The sequence below is a fragment of the Tasmannia lanceolata genome, unplaced genomic scaffold (genome assembly GCF_043159265.1).
Source record: "Tasmannia lanceolata isolate RefF3 unplaced genomic scaffold, GAP_Taslan_0.1 ptg000008l, whole genome shotgun sequence".
Classification (NCBI taxonomy): domain Eukaryota; kingdom Viridiplantae; phylum Streptophyta; class Magnoliopsida; order Canellales; family Winteraceae; genus Tasmannia; species Tasmannia lanceolata.
The window spans coordinates 33508570-33533605 of NW_027518685.1; the positions used below are offsets into that span (position 1 = coordinate 33508570).

The following is a 25036-nucleotide window of genomic DNA, read 5'->3' on the forward strand; positions in this document are numbered from 1 at the left end:
AGAGAGTATACCCATAGGAATCATGCCTTGCCTCATTTATAGAGCCTCTATTTGGAGACAAATCTTGTCTCATTTAGAGGGTTTCATTTTTTAGAACGCTTACCCAGCCTTATATTAGAACAGCTCATTTTAGAGAATCTTTGACTCATTTCCTCCTTTAAGTTGTAGTATTAGAGAGCCTTTGGCTCATTTATCCTTTTAAGGATTTTATTAGGGAGTCTTTGACTCATTTGTCCTTTGCTAGCAGTATTAGAGAGTCTTTGACTCATTCTTTAGTATTTTAAGTAGGAGTTTCTCTTTAGTTTTGGTGTCTTTTCTCTTCTCTAGAGACTAGCACAGTCTTATTAAAGCTTTGTTTAGTTGTGATCTTAGATCATCTCATTACTTTTGATAGCTAGCTTATTCGGTTTAGGGGTTTCCCCTGTTAGCCCTAGGGTTTGACCCTAAGGTGTTGCTTTGCATTTTCCCTTAGGTCTTTGACCAAAAGGGTGAAATCGGAAATTAAAAATTTAAAAACATCAGAAATTCGAAATTCAAAAACATATAAAAAGCTTTAAAGCCCAAAAACATTGAATACGTTTAAAACTCAAAAAAACATTAGAAATTTAAAACATCAAAAAAATTAAAAAAATATCAAAAGCCTCAACTCTTTTAAAGTGTTGAGTGTTTTAGGAGCAGTAATTAGGAGAATTCGTTTCGAACTACGTTGGCTTGATCCTCCTTCACGAGGTACATAGTGCAGCTTGGGATCTATATCCCAAGTCCAGCCAAACTTTTGTAAATAACATTTTAAATCTTTTTGAATAAGTAAACCTTTAAAACCTCATTTTCAAAAGATCTTCCTCTAGAGTTAGGAGTTTCTCCTAGATAGAGAGTTTTAGAGTTAGGTTTTTTTCTTTTTGATAGGTTGTTTGTTTGTTTGTTTGTTGTGTGCTTGTTTTAGAGTTAGGGGTCTGTCCTAGAGTTATAGGAGCGCCTCCGTCCGGTCAGTCGGCGATCCACATCGCCGAGTGATGACTAGGGTAGGATACGTTAGTCCACCCTTTGTTTTCCATAGGAAATATGGCCTAGTTACACATAGGTTGTAGGAATCACCTGCATTAGCTTAGGGCTAATCTGCTTTTAGTTAGGGCATATAGGGTGTCCTAAAATTCACAATTCACTGGAATTTAAATAATCGTATAAAAAACTTTAATAACTGGTCTGGTCTTTTAGATCGAGTCTAGGATAGAGGGCTAGATGTCTTAGGCATCATAAGCTTAGAGGAGGTGTGAAGAACTACGTTGCCTTGATTCTCGTGGAGGCGGGGATACGTAGGCTTCTTTGGATGAATACCAGACCATCCGAAGACTCGGGCTAATCATTTAGAGTCTTAGGATTTATTGTGCTGTTATTGTAGGATTTGATGTGTTTTCTTACTTTCTAGTATTGATCCTATACTTTTTAGCTATAGCTTGCATGTGTTTGCACATCAGAACTTAGACACCCATTAGGCATGTCACTCATAACCTAGCTATGCTTAGGTGACACATCTTTCATTTTATTTTATATGTGCTTATTATTTTATCCTCAGGAAATGCATGATTAGGTAGACGACTCCTGAAGATTGTTCCCATTTCACATGATTTTTACCTAAACTTCTTTGGAGTTAATGAAAATGGCATAAGAGACCAAGTGCTTGCACTCGGACGAATTGGGGGTGCTCTCAGACCTTCTCCTTTCGTAACCAGGCACGAACCCTTATATATTTCTGGTTATCCATTGCACAGAGGATTTAATTTTAGGGTTCCATGGCATATCCATGGATGGCGACTCTGAGTTTATTTCAGGTATGTCTCGGTTTCGAGCCTTGGCTCCGGATCAAGACATATCTCTTTCTTTTTATATCGCCACTCGTGCTATGCTATGAGGGTGGCATCCGTTTTGAGAGTTCCTTGGCAGAGCTCTCCTTCAGACATGGATGATCCAGAGGTAGTGTAGGGACCCGTTCCCTTGCCGCCTATCTCGGATCGGGGTCCACACCAGCGAAACGACGGGAAGCAAGCTACGCTAAGCAACGCTCCCCCTGTCCGGACGACTCGTTTCCAGGGACCACCCCCAGCTCGGACAGAGGAGGTAGCGACCTCAACGCAACCCCCCGGCATGGACCCGATAGCCGACCTACAGAGGTAAATCCGAGAAGTAAAACTGGAAATGAAAAAGCCTTACGCCCACGGCATCCTCGACGAATGGGAGAGGGAAACGGCATCCCTATTCACCTCGAAGGTCTTAAAGACCCCAGTGGAAGCAGGAATAGACCTCTCCCATTTCGGCCTGTACGATGGGAGCACAGACCCTCTTGAGTTCCTCCAAATTTTCAAAAGGGTAATGACGCTCCGAGGCGCGTCGGACGGATTCATGTGCAGAGCCTTTGCCTCCCTGTTAAGAAAGACCGCTAACGACTGGTACATGAGATTGGAGCCTGACTCCATTGCATCCTTCCACGAATTCGGAAGGAAGTTCAGCGCAAGATTCGCCAACAACCACCTCCGCCACGATCCAGCGGATGCACTCTTAGCCCTCCGGCAAGGAAGAAACGTGACCCTAAGAGACTTCATGTTGAAATTCAACGCCGAGCTGGCCCAACTTTCCAACATGGACGTCCAAATAGCGGTCATCAACCCAAGCTCCACCCCGACCCGGGGATTCCCGAGGACACTATCCTCAACGCCGATCTTCCAGTCAGGCTTAAACATTTCTCCTTGCACCCGGTAGCAATCCGGGGAAAAGTCCATTCGCTCCAGAAGCAGCTTGATCATAACCGACCCTTCCAACTGACTCGTCATATCCTCCGCAAAGGCAGAGGGAGGACGGGCCCCGAGGCCGGCTTTCCCCTGTTTCGCACGAGAAGGGGCAACCCTCTTGGCAGGAGGCTCCAACTCCCGGGGAGGAGACCTACTCGTACCCCTCTCGGGTCCGACCGATCGACCGGAAGAGCTAGACGGCGCAGACGGGGGAAGCCTAGTTTGCGACCGCTCTCTCCTGGTCGAGGCCATAAAGCCGGAAGGAATCTTCTGACGACTAACCGGAACCTTCGCTACAGTCGCCGCGACCCCCTTTCCCCTACCAGCATCGCCAAAAGAAGACATACTTGCTGCCAAAAACAGAAGAAGAAGAACAACCACTCAGAGCAAGAAAAACGACAGCTAAAAAAAAACGGGGGGGGGGGGGGGGACAAACCTAGGGAAAAAGGCTCACCACGATGACTGGTGGAACTCTCCCCCACTTCCTCGCCCGTGCAGCGGGCCCTCCTCTCCATAACTCCCAGTAAATCGAGCCTCCTCAGACACCTCTCCCATCTAAACTCAGAAACATCAATAGCCTCCCCAGAGGCAAGCTTCCCCAAGTCAAACTTACTACAGTCGGACTCGTTGGGGAGGGACTTCCTTCGCCACTCAACGGAGCGCCTCCAAGAACGAGGGAAGCCCCAACCAGCGTCCGATGGAGGAATAATAAACACGTACTCCTCCTTCCACTTCTTAATGGAAGAAGGCAAGTTCGCCGCGATTTTCACTTGAGGACGCTGGGTCAGGTACAACCAGCTGTCCTCTCCATTCACCAACGGGCTAAGGGCAACACAACTCCGGAGCAGAGCGAGCGTAGGCTGAATCTTGTGAAGACCCGCCTTGGCGACAAAGGCCAAGAGAGTACGCCAACTATTAGGCGCCAGTTGGGAGGGGGCCACCCGGTAAAACTCGAGGGTCTCTACTATGATACCTAAGAGCGGAAACCAAATCCCCGTCCGGAAAGCCTCCACGTAGAAGGCTACCTCTTCCTCCATAACGCCCTCACACATACCCTCCCCAAAAGAAGGAACCCTAATCCCGTAATCATCGGGAATGTGAAACTCCCTCCTAATCCTTTCCGCCGCCCCTTCTTCCAAAGTACTTCTACAACACGCCACCCGACCAGGGCGGATAACGGCACCGGACCGAATGTCCCTAATCTCCGCCTCACGAGCAGAAGAGACTCGAGTGGGAGATTCAAAGGGAGCGGCCCCCAACGACGATCCAGAAGCCCCGGAGCTATCTTCCAACTCCCTGGGCAGCTGTACATCTCGAGAGTCGCCGCCCCCGCCCTTCACCAACCGCCTCCTTTTCCTTGGCGGAGCCCTCTCCACTACTTCTACCGACTCGGAAGACGGATTCTGGGAACCGGTTGCGACAGACATCGTAAAATAATCAAATGTCGGACGAAATAAAAAGCACAGAACTCACCGAGGCAGACAAACGAGGAAGGGCAAAAAACCAGAGAAAAGTTGGTGAAGAGCAGCACCTAGAGAAATCGCCGCAGAAGGAAGCCCACTTCACCCGAGGAAGACAAAGAAATAAGACAAAAAATGAAATCCCCAAAAAGGCTTTAAAAAGAGCTAGGGTTTCAGCACGTGTCGATTAATCTGCCTCTCTGTCTAATCCGATGGGACTCGCACACGTGGCGCCGATTGGGAAATTCCAGGGAACCGCCAAAAATCGAAGCGCCATCCCTCCCCCCCGACTGAAAAGACGTTGCTACCCCTACCGCTAAATGACTTCCCCAGCAAGCCATCCCTATATCCTCGCCAGCTAATCAAAGGAAAGCCTCGAGACCCATCACAACGGTCCGGCATACCATTCCACCCAATGGAAAATACCAAGTACGGTGGAAAAAGGCTCGGGACCCATCACAAGGGTCCGGCATACAATTCCACCCAATGGAAAATACCAAGTACGGTGAAAAAAGCTCGGGACCCATCACAAGGGTCCGACGTACAATTCCACCCAATGGAAAATACCAAGTACGGTGGAAAAAGGCTCGGGACCCATCACAAGGGTCCGGCGTACAATCCCACGAAATAAAAAAATACCGAGCACAGTGAGAAAGGCTCGGATCGCATAACAAAGGCCCGATCCTACTTCTACCGCTCCGCTCAAGTAACTCGACTACTGCGTGGATGGAAAGGAAGCATAAGATACAAGTCAGAAGTACAAAAAGAAGCTATTCATAACTATTTTCTTCTGGCCCGCGGGCCTACAAAAAGAGGGGAGAGGAGAGTAAAGACAGAGAAGATAGGGCACGCAGGCCCGGGCCCCCAAGACTCCAAAAAAAAAAAAAAGAGAGAGAAGAGAAAAAAGGAAAAGAGCCCCTCCAAAGTCCCCCTCATCCCATTGCCTCCAGCCTAAAGCCACTGGCCACTGAAAGAGTTTTTCGCATCAGAAAGCTCCTTATCGCTATGCTCCTCCTCCGAAGAGCTCCCCGAACCTGGATCCTCAACAAATCGGGTCTGGTCATTTAACCACCTCACCCGGTTCCTTAACAAGTCATTCTTCGCACGCAAGGCTGCTATCTCTCGATCCTTGTCGATCATCCGGCTACATACCTCAATTTTCCTACAATGAACATAAGAGAAGAACGAGCAGTTGCGATGAACAAAGGCTTCATGGCACTCCCTGTCGTAAAGGGGAGGAGGATGAGAGCGTGGGGGAAGCCCTTGAGGCAAACTCCTCTCAGGAATTCGTTGCTGAGGCCCCAACCCGCCAGGGTTTGTTTCAGGGCTGCTGGGAGGACTCCCCTCGGTGGCAGCGTTCCCCTCATCACTCAGAGAGAGACCCTTGAGAGACAACGACATCTCTGGCGAGCCCGAGGAGAGGCAGAAAGAAAGCAAAGAAGGAGAAAGGGGCGAAAAAGCAATCTGTGTAAAAGGCGAAAAAAGTCATCCTTTATAAACCCGGTGAGAAACCCTTGGGCAAGAAAACGAAGCGACCTGTCCTACGCGTGTCCACTTCCTATTGGATAACCGGCCGGCACCGCGTAATAACACTACAATTCTCAGGAAGGAACCGCCGAACGAAACAGCGCGCCCTCTCGTATTCCAAGGCTCCCATAAACGCCCTCGTCACGATATTCTTTCACCAGATAAACAAACTTACTCCCTCGATCCGTTCAATGGACCAAAGGAGTAAGGAGGTATTATACACCCGATGAGACGTAAATACGGCGCTGCTCTCAAATCTCGCCACGTTTCGTCCATGCACTAATAGAGCCTAACCATCATGAAGAAAGGCGTTGGGAAACGGCAAGACCGTACGATCACGACACATGTCACTTGCTCACCGTCCGGACCTCATCATCATAAATCACTTCCAACTCCTCCCCACCTAATGAAAAGGAAGGGTCTGGAGGAGGGAAGCCGATAAAAAGAAATCCGACTTCAAAGACACTGGAGGAAAAATACGCGCCCGGGCCCAGAGCCACGGCACAAGAGCTCGACACACAAACACGACGGGCGGAGGAAACTAAACGCACCAAGTAAAGGCTCGGAACCCCGCACAGGTTCGGGCAAAACGTCACAACTCCTCGCAACAAGGAAAACATATACCAAACACAGTGGAAAAGCATCCAAACCGACGAAAAAAGCAGCATAAGAAACACGGCACCAACTCATAAAGATCATCCATTCACATCCTCTTGGCCCACAGGCCTACAAAAAGGGGGGGGGGGATAAGAAACAAAGCATAAGGCACGTAGGCCCCAAAATCCTCGACAAGAAAGAAAAAAAAGAGAAAAGAGGAAAGCAGCAGAAGCCAGAAACTAATCAGAAGAAGACTCCTCTCCCGAAGGATTCCCCTCCTCTTCCCAGGAGCTCTCCAGCAAGGGGTCCACCTCGTATTCAAGCAGTTGCTCGTTGAGGGAGTGAACCTTTCTCTGCAATGCCTCGTTCTCTCGCTTCAAGTCCTCAATCTCCTTACCCATCTTCGAAACACTGCCACACAGTTCCATCCCCTGGTGATAGGCCCGAGAGAAAAAAGACCACTCCCTGGCGTCACGGGAGCGTGAGACGACTTGTCCTTCCTATGCAAAGATGAAAGACGAAGGGGGGGGGGGGGAAAGCCCGAGGAAGGGCCCGAGTCCCTCCTAGCCCTTTTCCGACGAGCCGCAAGGTCCTCCTCCGGGTCGGAGGACAGGTTGGGGTCACTCGACGATTCCTGGGAAAGAGGGGCTTTGCCCCTAACCCGCGAAGGGGAACCAGACATGTTGCCAAAAAAAGGGAAAAGGTGCGGAGAAACACCTATCTCAGAAAAAAGCAATGACAGAACGCCAGGATGGTTTTACTTTTTAAGCTCAAGGGAGAAACCCTTGCGTCTCGAAATAAGGCAACCCACCCGGCACGTGTCTCCGACCAAAAGCCACATGATGACGCTAGCATTTCCCGGGGATGACCACCGGATAAAACGACATGTCTCCTCGTACTCCGGAGCCCCCATAAATGCCCTCACCATGGCGTCGCTTGACCAAAACATTACTCCCTTGGCCCATTCAATGGACCAAAGGAGTAAGGGGGTGTTATGATGGGACACAAATACGGCGCTGCTCTCAAATCTCGCCACGTGTCGTCCATGCACCAACGAAGCCTAAGCCATCATGAGGAAAGGCGTTGGGAAACGGCAAGACCATACGATCACGACACGTGTCACTCTCTCGCCGTCCAGACCTCATAATCACAAGTTACGGAAGGAATTATCCGGCAAAGCCACGCGCACCGTCGGAACAGGAGAACGGCCCAATCCTGCAAAGGAAGGTTTTCTCTCCATAATGATGAAAAGGTCCGCGCGCCACCCCTTAAAAGGGGGAGAAGGGAAGAAGAGAGGGATTCGCCTTTTATGAAGACTTCCCTTAGATCTCCCACAAAACAACCAAGAAAGAAGGAGGCGAGGCAACAACAGAGGAGGCCGGGAACTTAATCCCATTCTCCCTGTTAGTCCCCTCCGACCCATCCACCCACACACAAAGAAAAGAGCCTGTGCCTTGGCCTTGGTAAACCTGATCGAACCCTCTCCTCTTCTCGCTGTCCTTTATATTGACTGGTCGAAGAATCTGACTTGGGTGTTGACGTGGTCGTCCGGGACCCACCCCGGACCCCCCTGACCCCCTTGGTTTGTGATTGCAGACCCCGCGGAGGCTCTCTACCGACCGCGCGATCGCAGACCTGGATTTCGACGCCATCACTACCTCTCATTGCTAACCTTCTTTCTATTTTCTCTTTGTGTTTCTTACTTTGTTTATTTGTGTCTCCACCATTTGTTCATTCACCGTGCCAATTTGTCTCAACATGGTGGTTTAGAAGAAGTTGGTTTTGCTCTTTCCTGTTTTTGTTTGGGTAGAGTATGAGTCATTCTTCAACCTTGAGGTCAGAGGTTCAATCCCAGCTTACCTACAAAAAAAGAATACTCTTTCAATAGGAGTAGTCATTTGTTGAGTTGAAGCCCATACATCTGCAGTGTCAAAAAAGATTTTATATTAGTTTTTTTCTTACTCTTCATCTCCAATTGTTAGGGTTTCCTTCAAGTGGGAAAATACTTCCAAAGCGGGATTGGGCATGTATACACACTCCTCTTCTTTGACACTGGCCTTGCACTTAGGACAGAGGGTCTCATTATAGTCCGCTCGGAATTTTCTCATCCAACTGGAGAGTTTCCTTGTCAGTGTGGGCATTTTCAATCTCCTCTGTCATCAAACCAAAAATAGTTAGGTCTATGTCTTGGTCTAATAGTGACTTCTCAAGTGAAGGTTGTTTCTTGGTGATGCCTCGGTTTTGCCCCCTAGTTTCATTTTGACCTGGCTCATTTAAACTTTTCACAAATATACTCAATTTAACCGCGTTGACATCCACGGTGGATGGAAACAAGTCTTTGTTGACCGTCATGACTTGACCCGACCATCGGTAATGGCCTTCTGCAAAGCATTGTGAAAAATAATACAATTGTTCTTACAGTACGACGCGACATCAGATGTGGTATGTCGACACACATAGAATGTGAATGACATGTCAACGCACACATGTGTGAATGACACACTGGAAGAAATGTCAATGCGCACAGAAAGCAAATGACGCCGTTGAAGTACGTAGAATGCAAACAACTCTCATGATTGATAGACTGGCTAATTAGCAAACTAACAAAACAACACAGACAAAAACCAGTTGGAGGGATAGGGAATTAAAGATATAGACTCATATGAGAAAATGGGTTCGTTGCTTCCTTAATCCTAATGGAATAGCTACAAGTAGGAAAAGTAAATGATAAAAGATAAAATGCTAAGACATGTCTGATGTTGGCTCCGGGACCTCTTCTTCGAAGACAATTCTCTCTTCTTATAGCTTTATTTGGGTAACGATCCCCCATTACCCTGTGCTCATAATGGAGGAACTTTGATTAACTGCCTATCTCAAGCTCCACTATTCGCACGTCTTCCTTCCTCCCAGATGGTTGCTACCCCATCTCCCATCAAGTGACAGCTGACATGTAATGTTAGAGTATATGCCCTAAAAAGCTAGTAGAATGACTTTTATTAATTAATAAAGGTTTATTTCATGACATGAATGGGTAATTATATTAATGAATGAGTGTGATGTGCTTGTTTATTGACATATGTTTGCCCTTAGGTAGTATAGCAGAAAGGCCATGCTCAAAGGACTCATAGATCCAAGGGAGCAAGGAGATATGACATATCGGTTCTATGCAAGCTTTAATAGTTCCTAGTTGGAAAAGAGATTGGACATCTCTTTCTGTATATAACTAGCACCAGTCTTGCCTACATGCACGTGTCGTGAGGTGGCTTATCTCTGTCATCTAGGTTGTGGACCCTAAGCAAGAAGAGTGGGTGCGGCGATTGGATCGCGTAACCGAATCAGATCATATAAAGGATAATTTATGGACAAGAAAGTATAAAGTTGTTCTTCTAGACATGACTCTTCACATGTCCTTAGACATGAGGGATCTTATTGGTCTGTCGGCCCGTTTTAGGGTCTTAGTCTATCTTATAGTGATTCTATTTTAGAGTCACATTCGGATAGAGCTATATCCTAGTGAAAACCCTCGAGACCAATAGTGATACTCAGCAAGGGATTCGCCCAAAAATTTAGGGATTGACATCTACAATTTTGTCAGAGCGGTAGGCTTATTAAATAGCCTGGCCAGGCGGATTTGATAAAATATTTATCGGAAAGTTTTATGAAACAATGAATTGTTTTCAAAGAATTTTACAAATGCATTTGGAGGACGAACACCGCTTGACCAAAATGGTACAACAAGAGTGGGCCAAGGGGGTAAATGATGTCCACCTCCCGTATGACTCACCTTAATAGATATAGTTACGAAGAAATAACTTGCACATACATGATTTGATTAGGAGTAAGATGATCTGACGGTCATCTTCAGGGTTACATCTCGATGAAGGCCACTGACCTAATGCGAGTGCAGTTTAACTACGGAGCGAGATCGCAGTGGGGCCCACCATAGGGTTCTGCAGGATCGACCGTTGGATCCCTGTGACGACCCACTCATAACTCGAATGACCCGATAACATCCAAACGGATTAGGGTTCCACATTTTATGTAATTGCACGGGCGGACATGATCAGTTGGATTAATGTGGATATTAATTAAGTATATATATATGTTGATATATGTATATATACATGTCTTTGTTAAGTAAGTAACAAAAGACAGTAAGAGCATTTTTCGAAGACAAATTGGAGCCGAAATAACTCTCATTGGATGTGAGTTATTAATTAATTAAATTATTAATTATTTAATTATTATACACTATTATGTATTATTAATTTGATTAATAATAAGCATAATAATGTGTAATCCAAATGAGGATAGTTATTCCCAAATCGGTTTTCCAAAAAATTACGGAATTGGGACGTAATTGGGAATTGGGATAGAACTACACATTTGGATAAGGTCTGTGGGCCCACCACACTCCCAAATCAATTGGAGAGCTAGGGAAAAGAGTTCCAATAGCTCAAGGACTTTGAGTTGCACTCAAACTCCTTGTTGGATAAGAATTGCTAAATTATAGGATCTACAAAGCAAGAAATTTGTTTCCAACACCAATTCTTATGAGATAAGGCAACAAGGTCTGGAGAGAGAAACACGGATTTATCAAACCAAAACTCTTCATTCTATAAAGGAGAGAGGGCTGAATGAAATTTTGAAGTGAGGAATACTCCAAAATTCGTTCTTCCTTGCTTCCTCCCTTGGAAAATCGTTTTTCATCTCTCTCTCTCTTCCAATTCAAAGAGAAAGGCTTCCAATCAATTTCTCTATTCTCTACAACAAAGGTACTGATTAGATCAGACCTTAAAGAGGCGAATAAGAGTTATTCACATCCACAATAGTCCGAGTAAAGAAAAAGAATCCATCGGTTCAACTAGCGGGATTCGCAGCGTTCAGAACGATCGCAACCGTTCGAGAAGTAGATCAAGCAGCCTAGTTCCTTGATTTCTTCTTCAAAGAGGTATTTCTTTATGTTTGATTAACATAATTAACTAATCTAGACTTTAGGATCTTGGCCAATTACAAGATAGAAAAGAAAAATTTAAAGTTCTATGTGATTTTTATTCCGCTGCGCATAGCGATCTTGCTGGAAGGGGATATCCTTCCTTTATGTAACTCCTTTGACCTAGTCCAACTAGATCATCATTTGGCGACTCGATCCTTCTTAACCGATCTAACTTCAAAGAAAGGTGTAAACATCGACCTAACTCATAAAAAGTGTCACCTGGCATACAAGTCTCTTGACCAGGTCATTACTTAGTAATTCAGTCTCATCTGACTGATTCGAAACTCAATAACAGGTGTAAACAACCGGGAGATATTTATAACACCTTACAGTGGTGGTTGCTTATTTTCCAGCAACTTCCTAAGAGATATTTTTCCATCTTTAAGGAGAAACTTTTACATCTCCAGCATGATGTATCATTTAGGTCAATTCACAATAAGATCAATGAGCCAGATTAACACACCGGGAAGACTTCATCTCTAAACCTGGAGGGATTTCATTCTCACAATGGTCTATCACCACGAATAACACTCACCCACATTAAGTGCGATATTGTCAACTACCTGATGAGCCACCCACACCAAGCTAGTTCACCAAATGACATGGCAGACTCATCATCTTCCCAATGTCTCCAATGCACATGTCATGAGATTGATGAAGACGCCCAGTTGGAAATCAATTTTCAATACAAAATAATAAATATAATATAATTTATAAATCAATGCATGTGCTTGTGTGCTAGATTATCACGTGATCACCATCACGGATCTTTGATGGAGGGTTGATGGCCACATGGATTATACAGCCATGAAGAGAGAATGTATGGCAGCTCCTTCTCATGTGATACCACGAAGAAAAGAAAAATTTGGATGGAGAAGTAACTAGATGTTTACCATGAAAACCCATATTGAACATCTATGACATTTTTTCCTCATAGTACAATGAACTCTTTACAAAAAAATGTCTTGGATATAGCGCTCTCTTTCCTAGACCCGGCAAACGGGGAACCCGCACGGGTACGTACGTACCCGACGGGATGGGTAAAAAATACTCGTGATTCTATGGGTAGCCTTTTAATCTACCCGGACCCCATCCGGGTGGGTTGTGTAAACCAGCGGGTAACATGGCAAAATTATATTTATTTATTTTTTCAAAAATAATTTTTTTTTAATTATTATTTTTGCCTTCTTCATTAGGGGTGTCAATGGATCCAGACGGTCCGATGGATCGTCATAATCCGTACATTAATGAACGGGATCTAAACATATGAATAGGATCCATGGGTATATTTCGGATCATCAAATCTGGGATTCGAAAATTTTGGATTGTGTATGGGCACGCCACAGATGCCCATTGGATAGTCACGATCCGAAATGGTTTAAAAAAATACCCTCCAAAATTTTGTTAATGCTAACTGTTCTATGAAGGGTATTTTATTCAAAACATCTCTTAGCAGTTAGGGGTTTTGTTCTTTATGCGTCATATTCTTTGATAATAGTTATACATTATATTTGTGTATGTAATTTTGATTAGTTTTATTGTTTACAAGCAATATTATACACATAGATTAAACATAGATAAATTTTTAATTTAGTTGAAGAAAATGCATAGAGACTCACTAATAGTGGACTGCCATTCTATCTCTTTTTTAAAAAAATTAATTGTTTACTTAGCTTAGTGGGACATAATAGGACACTCCGATGGACCGTCCGAATTAAAATGGATCGTGATCATGACGTTGAAAGTAGGATCCGAAGAACAATCCAACTCCGACCTGACCGATAAGGAATTTGAATGAATCGTGACTGACATAGGTGGATCCGACCCGAAGTGGATCCGTTGACACCCCTATTCTTCATTGTTCATTTTCAACCATTATATGTTAGGGGAGTGATATTTCACGTTTTTTCGTGAGATATTTCAACAGCTTGAGGATAAAATCACCCCCCTTTAACGTTGAAAAACTTAAGAATATTCTGTCGGGGGGGGGGGGGGGATTTTAACCGTTGATCGATCAGGAGGGGGGATATCATTTCCCTGTTATTATGGGCACCTACGAGTCCACGCAGCCGGGTCAGTTTTTCCATGACCCATGCGGGCCGGGTGAAAAAAAATAACGGGTCATCAATCTGTGACCCGTACCTGCAAATTTTTTGGTGGGCCGGGTGGTCCGGGTCACTTTTTGCCAGGTCCACTCTTTCCTACATCACGATGCGTGCTAGTCCTACTTTGCTCACGCTGGTCACGGGACAAATTCTCTTCCCAAGAGATCTTGTCCATTCCTTCTTTTCTTCCACTCGAGTCTCCTTCCACTCTCCTAGTTAGATATAGCTTCTCTCTTCCCAGGAGTTATCGTCCATTCCTTCTTGTCATCCACTCTCCTAGTTAGGTATCGCTTGTGCCTTCCCAAGAGTTCTCGTCCAATCCTTCTTGCCTTGGCAAGAGTCCTCACCCAATCCTTGTAGAGTCCAGCTTGTCAGGGCTCTCTTGTTTGACCAGGAAGTGACAAGAGTCCAGCTTTGTCTGCCAGGTGAGGATTTTATTTGGTCGCGATGTTGCCTTTGGTATTTCTAGACCCACCCTCCTATTTTCCTCTTTCTATTTTTCTTTCATGGATGATGATAAACCATGTGGGTGATCATTTCTTCATTTGTTTAATATCTTTTTTCCATGATTTTCTCCTCTTTTGTTTGGTGTGCAATGGATGCATGCTTTTCTTGTACAAGTAGCTAACACCAAGAGATTAGGATTATTGAAATCTTCATATTTGACCAGAACTCTAAGAATTTAATTAGTTGGTGTTGGATATTTTTAAAATATCTTATTTTCTAATGAGTTTTTTCAAAGAGACTTTTTTTTTTATGCCACTCAAAAGAAATTTTGTAATGTGTTGTTTTAAATGAAAGGCTAACTTCTTGTCCTTTTATCTTCTGTAAAAGAAGGCTTAGGGTGTCATTTTAATAAGATTTTCTCCTCTTTAGCTCTTCTCATTTTTCTCTAAGTACATGCGGTCTTGAACTCAGGGTGCAGCTATTGTATCCTCGGAACTTATTTTTGTGTAGCCACCGGCATAAGTGGTGAAATTAAAGACTAAGAGAAAACTTCGGCTTGCCCGGCCTACCTCTCAATTCTAACCTTCTTTCTATTTTCTCTTTGTGTTTCTTACTTTGTTTATTTGCGTCTCCACCATTTGTTCATTCACCGTACCAATTTGTCTCAACATGGTGGTTTAGAAGAAGTTGGTTTTGCTCTTTCCTGTTTTTGTTTGGGTAGAGTACGAGTCATTCTTCAACCCTGAGGTCAGAGGTTCAATCCCAGCTTACCTACAAAAAAAAAGAATACTCTTTCAATAGGGGTAGTCATTTTTTGAGTTGAGGCCCATACATTTGCAGTGTAAAAAAAGATTTTATATTAGGTTTTTTCTTACTCCTCTTCATCTCTAATTCTTAGGGTTTCCTTCATGTGCTTCTTTTCTCCAAAAAATTGTATTATTCTCTATACTTTGATAGCTCCATTGCTTATTCTGCTGCGCTAATCTCTATAGTGCCCCCACCCCCATAAACAACAAGTCCATAAATCCAAGGAAGTAAAACCTAGGAAAAAAAATTTAAAATTAAAACATTTGATAATTCTTATTCTTGTTCTTATGAGAGCTAATGATAGAAGGATTAGAGAGATTGAAAGATCAGAAAGCCCCTATAATGGAATACCCTAGAAAGACCCTCCAAAAATGGGAAATGGAAAACAAAAAGGTAAAATTTTCTTAGATTTGAATATAGCATGGCCCTTCTTAATGAAGGTATCACATGTGTAAACAATGGTATGGCCTTGATGTTTCCAAGGTATCGATCTATAAAGTTTCGAATGACGGTAACTTTTTAAACTTTGTCATTTGGAACTTTGAAGAACAATACCCTGGAAACCTTAGGACAATTCACTAGTTAATAATGCCTGATATCCTCTGGGAAGGTTTATGTTTCTCGAGAAATTATATGGTGGACGGCTGTGCATGCACGTGCAGCCCCAAAAAACAATGGGGCCCACATTTTTGGGTGATCCACACGGTTCATTTGTTGGGCCCTGATGTAGATAGGGTGTGCCCAGAATATATTCTTTATATAGGATGTTCCTAACCTTTCTATATGTGGAGTATTAAAATGGACGGACAATATAAAATCCTCCATGGATCGTAAGGTTAGGATCATCCTTTTAAGAAAATTTTCACTGCACGCTATCTACATCAGGGCCCAACAAATGGATGGTTTAGATCACTCAAAAATGTGAGCCTGAGCCCCACTCTTTTTTGGGGCTGCATGTGCATGGACGGCCGTCCACCATATAAATTCTCATGATTTTCTTGATATCTCAAGTGTCAGTCTAAACATTCTAATGGCCCATACTTTAGAAATTTTAAACACTTATAGTCATATATTTAGACCATTCTAACTTTGGATACGACCCTTGGATTAGGAAAATTTTAGATCAATTTGGGACTACTCGAGGTGAGGTATCCATCCGTAAAATATTTTTCTCCAATCTTATAGTCAGATTAGATTTCATGATGACTGGACATAGGTGCAATATAATTTCTTCTTCTTTCTTGCCCAATTTTGGGATTTTTTTTTTTACTTTTCTTTTCTCACTTCTTCTATTTAAGAGTTTTTTTCTGAAAAAAATTCCCCCCTTTAAATTTTTGTTTCCTTCTTTGTTTCTCCTTTCTCTATCCTTCCTCTTGCCCTTTCTTGGGAGTTTTTTTATATAGAGTTGTTCGTCTAAAATCGCTCAAAATAAGTTTAAACAATAGTTTTTTTTTCTATGGAAGTTTTTTTTTCTATCTTCTTCGATCCATAGAAAAAAAAATTCCGTTGATACAAGATAAAAGGAGAGAAGCAAAGGGGTTTGAGGAGGAGGAGAGGAGGAATAAAAAAGAGAAAATGAGAGAAAATGAGAGAAACATGTTAGAGGTTTAGGGTTAAGGAAGAGCTTGCTTAAAGCATTACACCCAAGGTATGTAGTCTGGAATACCAAGTTTGTTGCCTTCAACCCTTATATATAGAGATACACCAGGGTTAATGACTGGTAAATGGACTCTAGCCCATGTAGGCCCATTACACCGATACATTATCTTATTGGGCTTATATTAGAACATATACATGGTTATATTATATACCCAACAAAACAAAGGGCTTAAGGTATAGTTTTTTTTTTTTTTTTTAAATGATTTTACAAGCCAAACTTTGTGAGTTGGCTTCTTAAAACCTTTGAAAGTTGATAGTTTTGGCAAAATTGATTTGCAACATGGTAGTCTGTCCTTTTTTTTTTAGGGAAAATTACATTTACACCCCCTGTAGTTTCTGACATATCCACTTCCACCCCTATAGTTTATAACGTGACAAATACACCCCTGAAGTTTCAATTTGTTTAAGGTTTGCCCCCTCAGCTGAAGGTTCGTCCATAAATTGAAGGGTTAGGATGATCCGATGGAGCTGATTTTTTGGGCACACCCTATCTATGTCAGGACCCATCAAATGAACGCTTTGGATCATCCAAATAATGTGGGCCCCATACCCGAATCCAAACACTACAAAAAAATCATCCAAATAATGTGGGCCCACCACATTGTTTGGATGATCCAAAGCGTTCATTTGATGGGCCCTGACATAGATAGGGTGTGCCCAAAAAAATCAGCTCCATCGGATCATCCTAACCCTTCAATCTATGGACGAACCTTCAGCTGAGGGGGCCTACCTTAAACAAATTGAAACTACAGGGGTGTATTTGTCACGTTTTAAACTATAGGGGTTGAAGTGGATGTGTCAGAAACTAGAGGGGGTGTATATGTAATTTTCCCTTTTTTTTAAACCGTCAAGGCAAACTTGCTGTTCCCAAACAACCTTTTTATATCGGCACTCCCTTGTTTTGACAATAACATTCCAGACTTAATAAAGTACTCTTCATTTTGGATGTCAGAGACCAGTTTGCGAATTGTAATAGCATTTAGAAGCTAATACTTGAATAGGGTTGAGGGAGTGGTGAAAGAATGGAGTGTCATTATTGAAACAAAGTAGTGCTGGGTGCTTATATATAGAGTGGAGTGACATTATTGAAACAAGGGAGTGTCAATTTCAATTCCGCCTTGCTATGTTTATTGATGCCTTGTTTGGAAGGAATTTTCTAAAAAAAGTTTGGAAATGAAAAAATATTTCTAAAATTTCCTAATATTTTTACACACGGAAAAAAGATAACCTGAACCAACCCAATTCAATTTCTATCTAGAGGGGCCTTCAATTTATAATGATATATAAATTAACCATAGTTTCCTCTAAAGCGCGTAAAGAAAAATAATTCCCAAGAAAAATTTTCCTGTCAGAAATGTTTTTCTTGCAATCCTAACAAGGCCGAAAAAGACAAGGGCGGCCAGAAGCATCTTTTTGCCAACGTCCAAGGCTAAAACCATATTATGCCATTGTGATACCTCCATTGGGCTCTTCATAAATGCTTCGACAAACTTTCTTGTTCCCACTCCCTCTTTTGTTCCTACTCTCTTCCTCTTATAAATCCAAGACCCTGATCCACCAAATCATCATCATTATCACCTCTCTCTCTCTCTCTCTCTCTCTCTCTCTCTCTCTCTCTCTCTCTCATGGAAGCCAAACTTCTTCTCAATCATGGAGGCCTTTCATCTATTACTCCGGGCCGGAAGCTGACCCACAAGCCGAAATGTTCTCCGGTGGTTCTTTCAGTGATGACGAAGCCTAGAAAGGACCTTCCTAGACTAACCGAAACATCGACCGTTTATAACGATAACTGGTTCGATCTAATGGCCATTCGCCATCTCTCTCAGAGCGTCCAAGCAGCTACAGGTTTTTTATTTTCTATTCTTGTCTTCTTTCTTTCTTTTTTGTTTACAAGGACTTAATCCATGATCTCACCATTTATGTCGCAACCATTAATCATGGGACTCAACCAAAGTTTGATATTTGATCCATAGTTTCAAAACTTCTCCGCGTTATTGAGGACTCCCTTATTCTAGCTCCACATTTTCCACTATAAAGTCAATCAAAACACCCATGTAGAGTCAATCAAAACTCCTCTGTCTCTCTTGATCTCTTGGGTTATGACCGCATCAATTGAGTACTCGACCACATCGTGCTGAGTTGACTAGGATTTGTTTTGGCCGCATTTTGACCCGAATCCGCATTTTGAAATAGAGATTTAAGCAGAACTTGCCAATTACAGAAATAATACAAAATTAGATTTTAAGAAATTGCTTGATTGGGTCTACTAAATGGACTGAAACTAACAGGGATTATGAATAATAAAGAAGGGTATGAGAGCTTGATCGAAGCAGCCACTGTTGTTGCGCGGAACTTCAATCCAAACAAACAACAAGATCTTGTGATTGAAGCCCTGGATAAAGCCTTTCCAAAGCCCATCCTCCTAATGGTATGCCTCTCTTTCTTGCATCCTATTTTTTGTATCCCCTTATCATGTCTATTATAGTAAATGGTGGAGTGTCAAAATTAAGCTAAGGGGTTTAAAATATCAGTCTCCAAAATTATATGTAAATAAATTTTTTGGGAGGCATTAAATGAAAATAATTGCATGAATAAATGTTCAAACTGTAATTAAAGTAATTATAAGAATATGCAAATTACATAAAATAATGTTAAGATATTTAGTAGAATAATCAGGTGACTGGTGCAATTCAGAGACCCAACAAAAATAATGCTGTATAAACAACTGTCCTGACTTGGGACTGATGAATTGTGCCAATCAAGGAGCATCTAAGAGACAAGAATTTTCAGGGATATGTGTTCATGGGTATTTGTAATTATCGATAATAATAGTTGATTTTTTTTTTCATGCATGTCAGATGCGAAGTTTGCTATGGCCATCTAAATTCACAAGGGAATTTTTCGCAATCTTCACCACTTTCTTTTTCCCTTGGCTCATGGGACCCTGCGAGGTAATTGATTTTCTGAATAACCCTTTTTAATTTATGTTATTTTATATAAATAAGAGTGTAAGCACCTTCGTATTTTCCACCTTTGCATGAGGGAAGCAAAAACGTCACGTAGTTAAAAACAAAGGCATGAAAATAATTCCTTACAATGTGATATATCTATGATAGGGCTCATCAAATGAATGCTTTGGATCATCCAAACAACATGGGTCCACTGTGTTTTTGGTTGGCGGACTAGAGAAACTTCTCTAGTCGGCCGACTAGAAAAACTTTCCTTATATATATATATTGAGAATTCTTTGTTCATGTGGTAAAATAATTATGATATAAGGCGAAGGAGTCGGAGCTTGGTGGAAGCACAGAGAGGAATGTCGTCCACATCAAGAAATGCAGGTATTGTAAAGCTGCGCACCCTTTATTACATGGGAAACAATACCAAGACAATGTCTAGTCTTAAACAGCTAAAGACAATAATGGCCAAACAAGGATGATTTTAAAAATAATGGCCAACTAAACACAGTAAATTTGTGTAATTACCAAACGAGGTTGATTTTAAAAGTAATGTCCATGTAGGGTTTTCTTACATGAAATAAAGAGCAAAATGCCCTTCTATATGGGGAAAAAAAAACTTAGGCCACGTTTGGATACCTCATGTTTTTGTATTTGAATTTTGATTTGACTTTTGGATACAAAATACATCAATCATCTTCATGCTCATGTCTTACGAGAGAGACAGAGAAGAAGGGAGTGACGTCTTGCTGCTGCTGCAGCAAGATTGAGGAGCAGCGAGGGTGAAGGTGCTTGCCACAAATATGGATTTCCAAATAATGTTTTGCAGAACAGATTTGAAAATCAGATATTTTTTTCACTGTTGTAGCTGATTTGGAAATTTAAGGATTTGATCCAGATCCAAATCTCAACTGCCAAATGTGAGAAATCCAAATCTAATATTGTGGGTATCCAAACATGGCCTTAAGGTATCTCTCTCTTCTCTTTCTCCCTTACTCATACTGTCTCTAGCTATTTCTTATACTTTACGAACACCATCCACCTATTCAGTCGTACCACCCTTGTCTCTCCCCTCCCCCCCCCCCCCCCCCCACCTCCCCCCCCCCCCCCCCACCTCCCCCCCACATCTCTCTCTCTCTCTCTCTCTCTCTCTCTCATTTCTTCTTGTATGTCTTCTTGTATGGACCCTCTAGTTTTGTCTCCGATTGGCTTGGAGTTGGGTAAGAAGAAAGAGAAGAATAAAAAAGGTGAGAAAGAGAGAGAAATTTACCTTGTATAGGAATCATGGTAAATCAAATAAACTCAAGGTAACTTGGAAAAGGATAGGGGTAACTCAGGTAAAAGTTCAGGCAAATCGGGTAGGCGTCAGGTAGTAATTCAGGTAGAAGCTAGGGTAGATCAGGTAGGAGTTGGGTAACTTAGGTAAAATTCAGGGTAACTCGGGTAGAAGTCGGGGTAGATCGAGTATATGTTAGGGTAATTTTTTTTTTTTTTTTTTCACATTTTATGTGGATCATTACCTTAAGATGAATTCACAGTACCGCCTAAATTCTATTTACAACTTTATTCGAGTTCTAAAAACTTTATGTGAACTCACAACTTTACGTGAATTATAATACTTAATGTAAAACTGATAAAATAGAAAAGTTTAAAAAAAAACATCAAATAAGGATATTTTGTTCATTTCCTATGAGACAAGAGTATTTTGGTTATTTTTTATGAGATAAAAGTATTTAGATTTGTTTTCTTTTTTTCCTTCTTTGTCATTTGATTCAATTTTTTCATATTTTAAATTAAACTCACACAAACTTTACATGAATTCACAGCATCATTTGAATCTACAATATTAAGTAAATTCTACAAACTTTATGTAAATTCTGTAAGCTTTACGTAAAAATGATAAAAATAGAAAAAATATAAAAACAAAAAATAAATAAATTTAAAAAGAAAAGTACTACCGTACATTATATCATGAAAAATGAGAATAATATTATTTGTAATATAAAATGACCAAAATAACCTTATCTAGTAGAAATACCACAAGAAAAGGGTATTTTGGTCATTTTATCAAAAAGGGCATTTTCATCATTTTCTTTGAGATAAGGATATTTTGGTCATTTTTATGAAATAGGGTGTTTTAAGATTTTTTTTAGATTTCTTATATTTTTCTGTGAATTCACAGATACTTTACGTGAATCCACAGTATTGTGTAAATTCTCTTTCACCTCCTCCTCTTTCTCTCTTTCTTCTTTCTTATCCAATCTAAGGTGGTCAGAGATGAGATTGGGGGGCTGCGCATGAATAAAGAGCTGTATGAGAAGACGAATGGAGAACAATTAGAAGAAGAAAACTAAGAAGAAGAAAAGAGAGGAAAAATGAGGACGAAAGACTTGTTAATATGGATGGCCTCTGGAGGGAAGATAAAAATAGAGCGAGGGAGAGAGAAGAGAGACATACCTAATGGTTTTTTTTTTTATGTATCGCATGGAGATGGGCATTTTGGTCTTTTTCATGTAAGATGCCCCTACTTTTTCATTCTTTTCAAAATTGACCACATTTGGTAATTATAACAGCTTAATATACTTAGTTGGTTAAAAAGCAATATTTATATAAATAATAGGGTGAGTTTGTCCCATTATCAAAATATGGTCTAAATTTCTAATGTAGAGTACTTTTTCCTTAGTAATATTAGAGAAGTGCTAAAGTGAAGTCGCCCTTGCAAAAATCAGCAGCGACCTCATTGGATCTACGTAATTAAAATACATTTACGACAGCACTGAAGCACATAAAAGTAAATAAATAATTAACGCATTTTGATTACGCCCGTCCAATGGGGGTGTCCTTGGGGCTGGTTTTTGCAAGGGTGTCCTTCAGTTTAGCATCCCTCTAATCATTATTATGTTAAATTTGTTTCTATTTTTTGTAGGTTTTTAGAGGGCACCAATTGTGTAGGGATGTGCATCAACCTATGTAAAATGCCTTCTCAGAAGTTCATTTATGATTCCTTTGGAATTCCAGTCAACATGGTACCAAGTAAGTTCCCATCCATTCTCAATTTCTACATGTCCTCCTGACATTGCCCATGCTATTCTTCTCTTATCGTCACAATTTTATTGAGAGAACTTGGGTGGCCCCCAAAGTTAGTTTTAAACGTTTCTTCCAACATGAATCACCTTCCACTATAACTTGTTATTTATGAAGTTATTAAGTACTTTTATGCTTTAAAGTTCTGACTCTATTTCTACCTCAGAATAAATAAATAAGTAAAAGCACACAATTTTTGTATGACTTCATACATAGCTGATGAGAAGGTGATGCCCATGTAAAAGTGGGGGCCAACCAAACACCACTTAGGGTGCAAGGTGACCCCATTTGAGAAGGTGATGGGAAATTCTAAACAATGTTATGTATCTTTACATATATATTTTATTTATTCATGAAAGGACAAGCATCCAACTTCCAGGCCACTAAAACCCGCAATGAACAATCATCCTCACTTCTAGCCTCTTGAGTGATAGACAATGGTGTTCATTTTCTTCTCATTAATGCACTTGCTCCCCAAAAGGAGTTGAGACAACCATTGAAACACCATTGATTGGACACAACTTGCGCAATACGGTCGGTCGCCATGTGTTGGACCTAATTTGGTTTATCATATTCAAATAACAGTTGGCGGTGAAGAATGTATACATTTATTGGTATTTAGACACTAGAAAATGAATGGTCAGATGTTGATGATGAGTGGAGCCCACCCCTTCTTAGTAAACTGTAGGATCCACTCATCTTGAGCAAGTGGTGAGCCACTAAAGAAGTGTATTGTGCAGTCTATAAAAGCATATTGATATATAAATATGTAGGTGTATATAAGTCTCCAGAATTTCTCGAGGCGATTTTATTTTATTTTATTGTTATTTCTGTCTATGTAAGAAGATATTTTTGAAAATCACACATATGTATGTATGTATGTAAGGGCCATCCAAACATTAATTAAACATTTTTTTGAATTTTCTCATACCTTAAATATATATAGATTTTTTTAATTATTTTGTTATTTTCCTAGTAAATATAAAAATAAAATTATCATAATTTTTAAAATCTCAGGATAATTTTTGATATTTCTCGTTTTATCAAAATGTCACAAAAAGATCATGATATGGTGAAAAAGATCATATTATTTTCCTATGAGTATTGTTTGATGCATAATATCTGCACACAAGAAGTTTTATTTTATTTTTTGTTTAAACTCATAGCTCTATTATCCTCTTTAACACGCCTTTTTTTTAAAGAAATGTGAGAGAAACAGAAGGACAAGATGACCAATTCAGTGACTTTTGCGACTGTCCTCACTGAACTAACTTCCATTTGAACTACGATTCAGATCAAGTCTCACCGAAATCGGATTTCCTTCACTACCCTTTATGAAAAGAAATGAGAAAAAAGAGAGAGAGAGATTAAGACAGGCTTGAACTAAATAAACATGCAGGAGCGTATTAGTCGTGTGAAATGGGTGTCATAATTTTTATCAAAATCCAAGTACACACATAAACAAATTATTTGATTATCATTTACGTTTGAATTGCAGATTTTGAAGACATGAGCTGTGACATGATATTCGGACAGCATCCCCCGCCAGCAACAGAGGATCCGGCGCTTAAGCAACCATGCTACAAGTTACTATGTAATAACATTTCCTCCTCCACAGATTTATCAGCATTTATCCCAGCTTCATTTTCTAAATTTTTCTACATTGGCAAAGGCCCTGTTTGGATTGCAAGAAAAACATTTCTGATAAAAAAAAAAAAAATTCCTCAAAATTTAGCAGGAATAGTACGATTATGGTTAATTTAGAGGGATATCATCATAAATTGAAGGCCTTCTAGATAAAACTTGAATAAGGTCAGTTCCAGTTATCTTTTTTCACATGTTAAAAAAAGTAGGAAATTTTGGAAATTTTTTTTCCTTCCAAACTTTTCCAGAAAATTCTTGCAATCCAAATAGCGAAGAAAAGACTCCTAAAAGGGGTCTCCATTCTTTAAAAAAAACCTTCTCACCACCCGCAGGCCGTTAGAGTTTATTTCTTCTTTACCCAGGCAAAGCAAAGCAGAAGCATAGCATGGAGTGTTCCAGCTCATGAAAAAGGAGTGAGTGAGAAAGCAAGGATATTGTGTACAAGACATTCTTCTCCTGACACACTTTGAACTACGATTCCATTCTATTTCTATCAAATTTATAGCTGCTTCAAATTGTCATATGGGAAGGGAAAAACATAATGTGTTGAAGGAAGTTCCTATTATTTTTCATTATTCACCATGTTTGTTATTAATTATTTTACTATCCCTAATAGCAAATAATCCAACTCTCTGTTTCTGATCAGACATTTATGTAAATAATGAATGCTTGCCTAAATAAGGCCTTTGCTTCCCTTCTAACCTACTAATTTGTGCCCTAGTGGTACATACTAAAATCATAACAATTGAACAACGCAAATCTTACTCTCTTTAAGTCACCATTGACACATACTCACTTTCTTTAAGCTCCATGGTTGAGGCTTTGTAATCTCAACCATGATGGGAATTTTTTTTTTCTTTTCACAATTTAGAGAGAAATAATATGATGATGATTAATTCAGAGGGATATCATCATAAATTGATGGTCACTCTAAATAAAAATTGAATAGGGTTGGTTCAAGTTATCTCGT

At 40.9% G+C, this 25036-nt stretch overlaps 1 protein-coding gene across 1 annotated transcript; it reads left to right on the top strand.

Moving 5' to 3' along the window:
- Nucleotides 1–17868: 17868 nt before the first annotated feature.
- Nucleotides 17869–24760, top strand: D27 (beta-carotene isomerase D27-like protein). Its single transcript, XM_077386918.1, has 7 exons — nt 17869–18226; nt 18670–18809; nt 19240–19332; nt 19661–19722; nt 22265–22371; nt 23921–24016; nt 24429–24760. Exons 1-7 carry the CDS (start codon nt 18007–18009, stop codon nt 24470–24472), a joined length of 762 nt encoding a protein of 253 aa, XP_077243033.1. The 5' UTR covers nt 17869–18006; the 3' UTR covers nt 24473–24760.
- The last annotated feature ends 276 nt before the right edge of the window (nt 24761–25036 follow it).

Coding starts and splice junctions, on each gene's coding strand:
- D27 (XM_077386918.1), top strand. CDS start 18,007: ATGGAAGCCAAACTTCTTCTCAATCATGGAGGCCTTTCATCTATTACT. Junction 18,810..19,239: donor CAAAGCCCATCCTCCTAATG/GTATGCCTCTCT, acceptor CATGCATGTCAG/ATGCGAAGTTTGCTATGGCC. Junction 24,017..24,428: donor ACCATGCTACAAGTTACTAT/GTAATAACATTT, acceptor TTCTTTACCCAG/GCAAAGCAAAGCAGAAGCAT.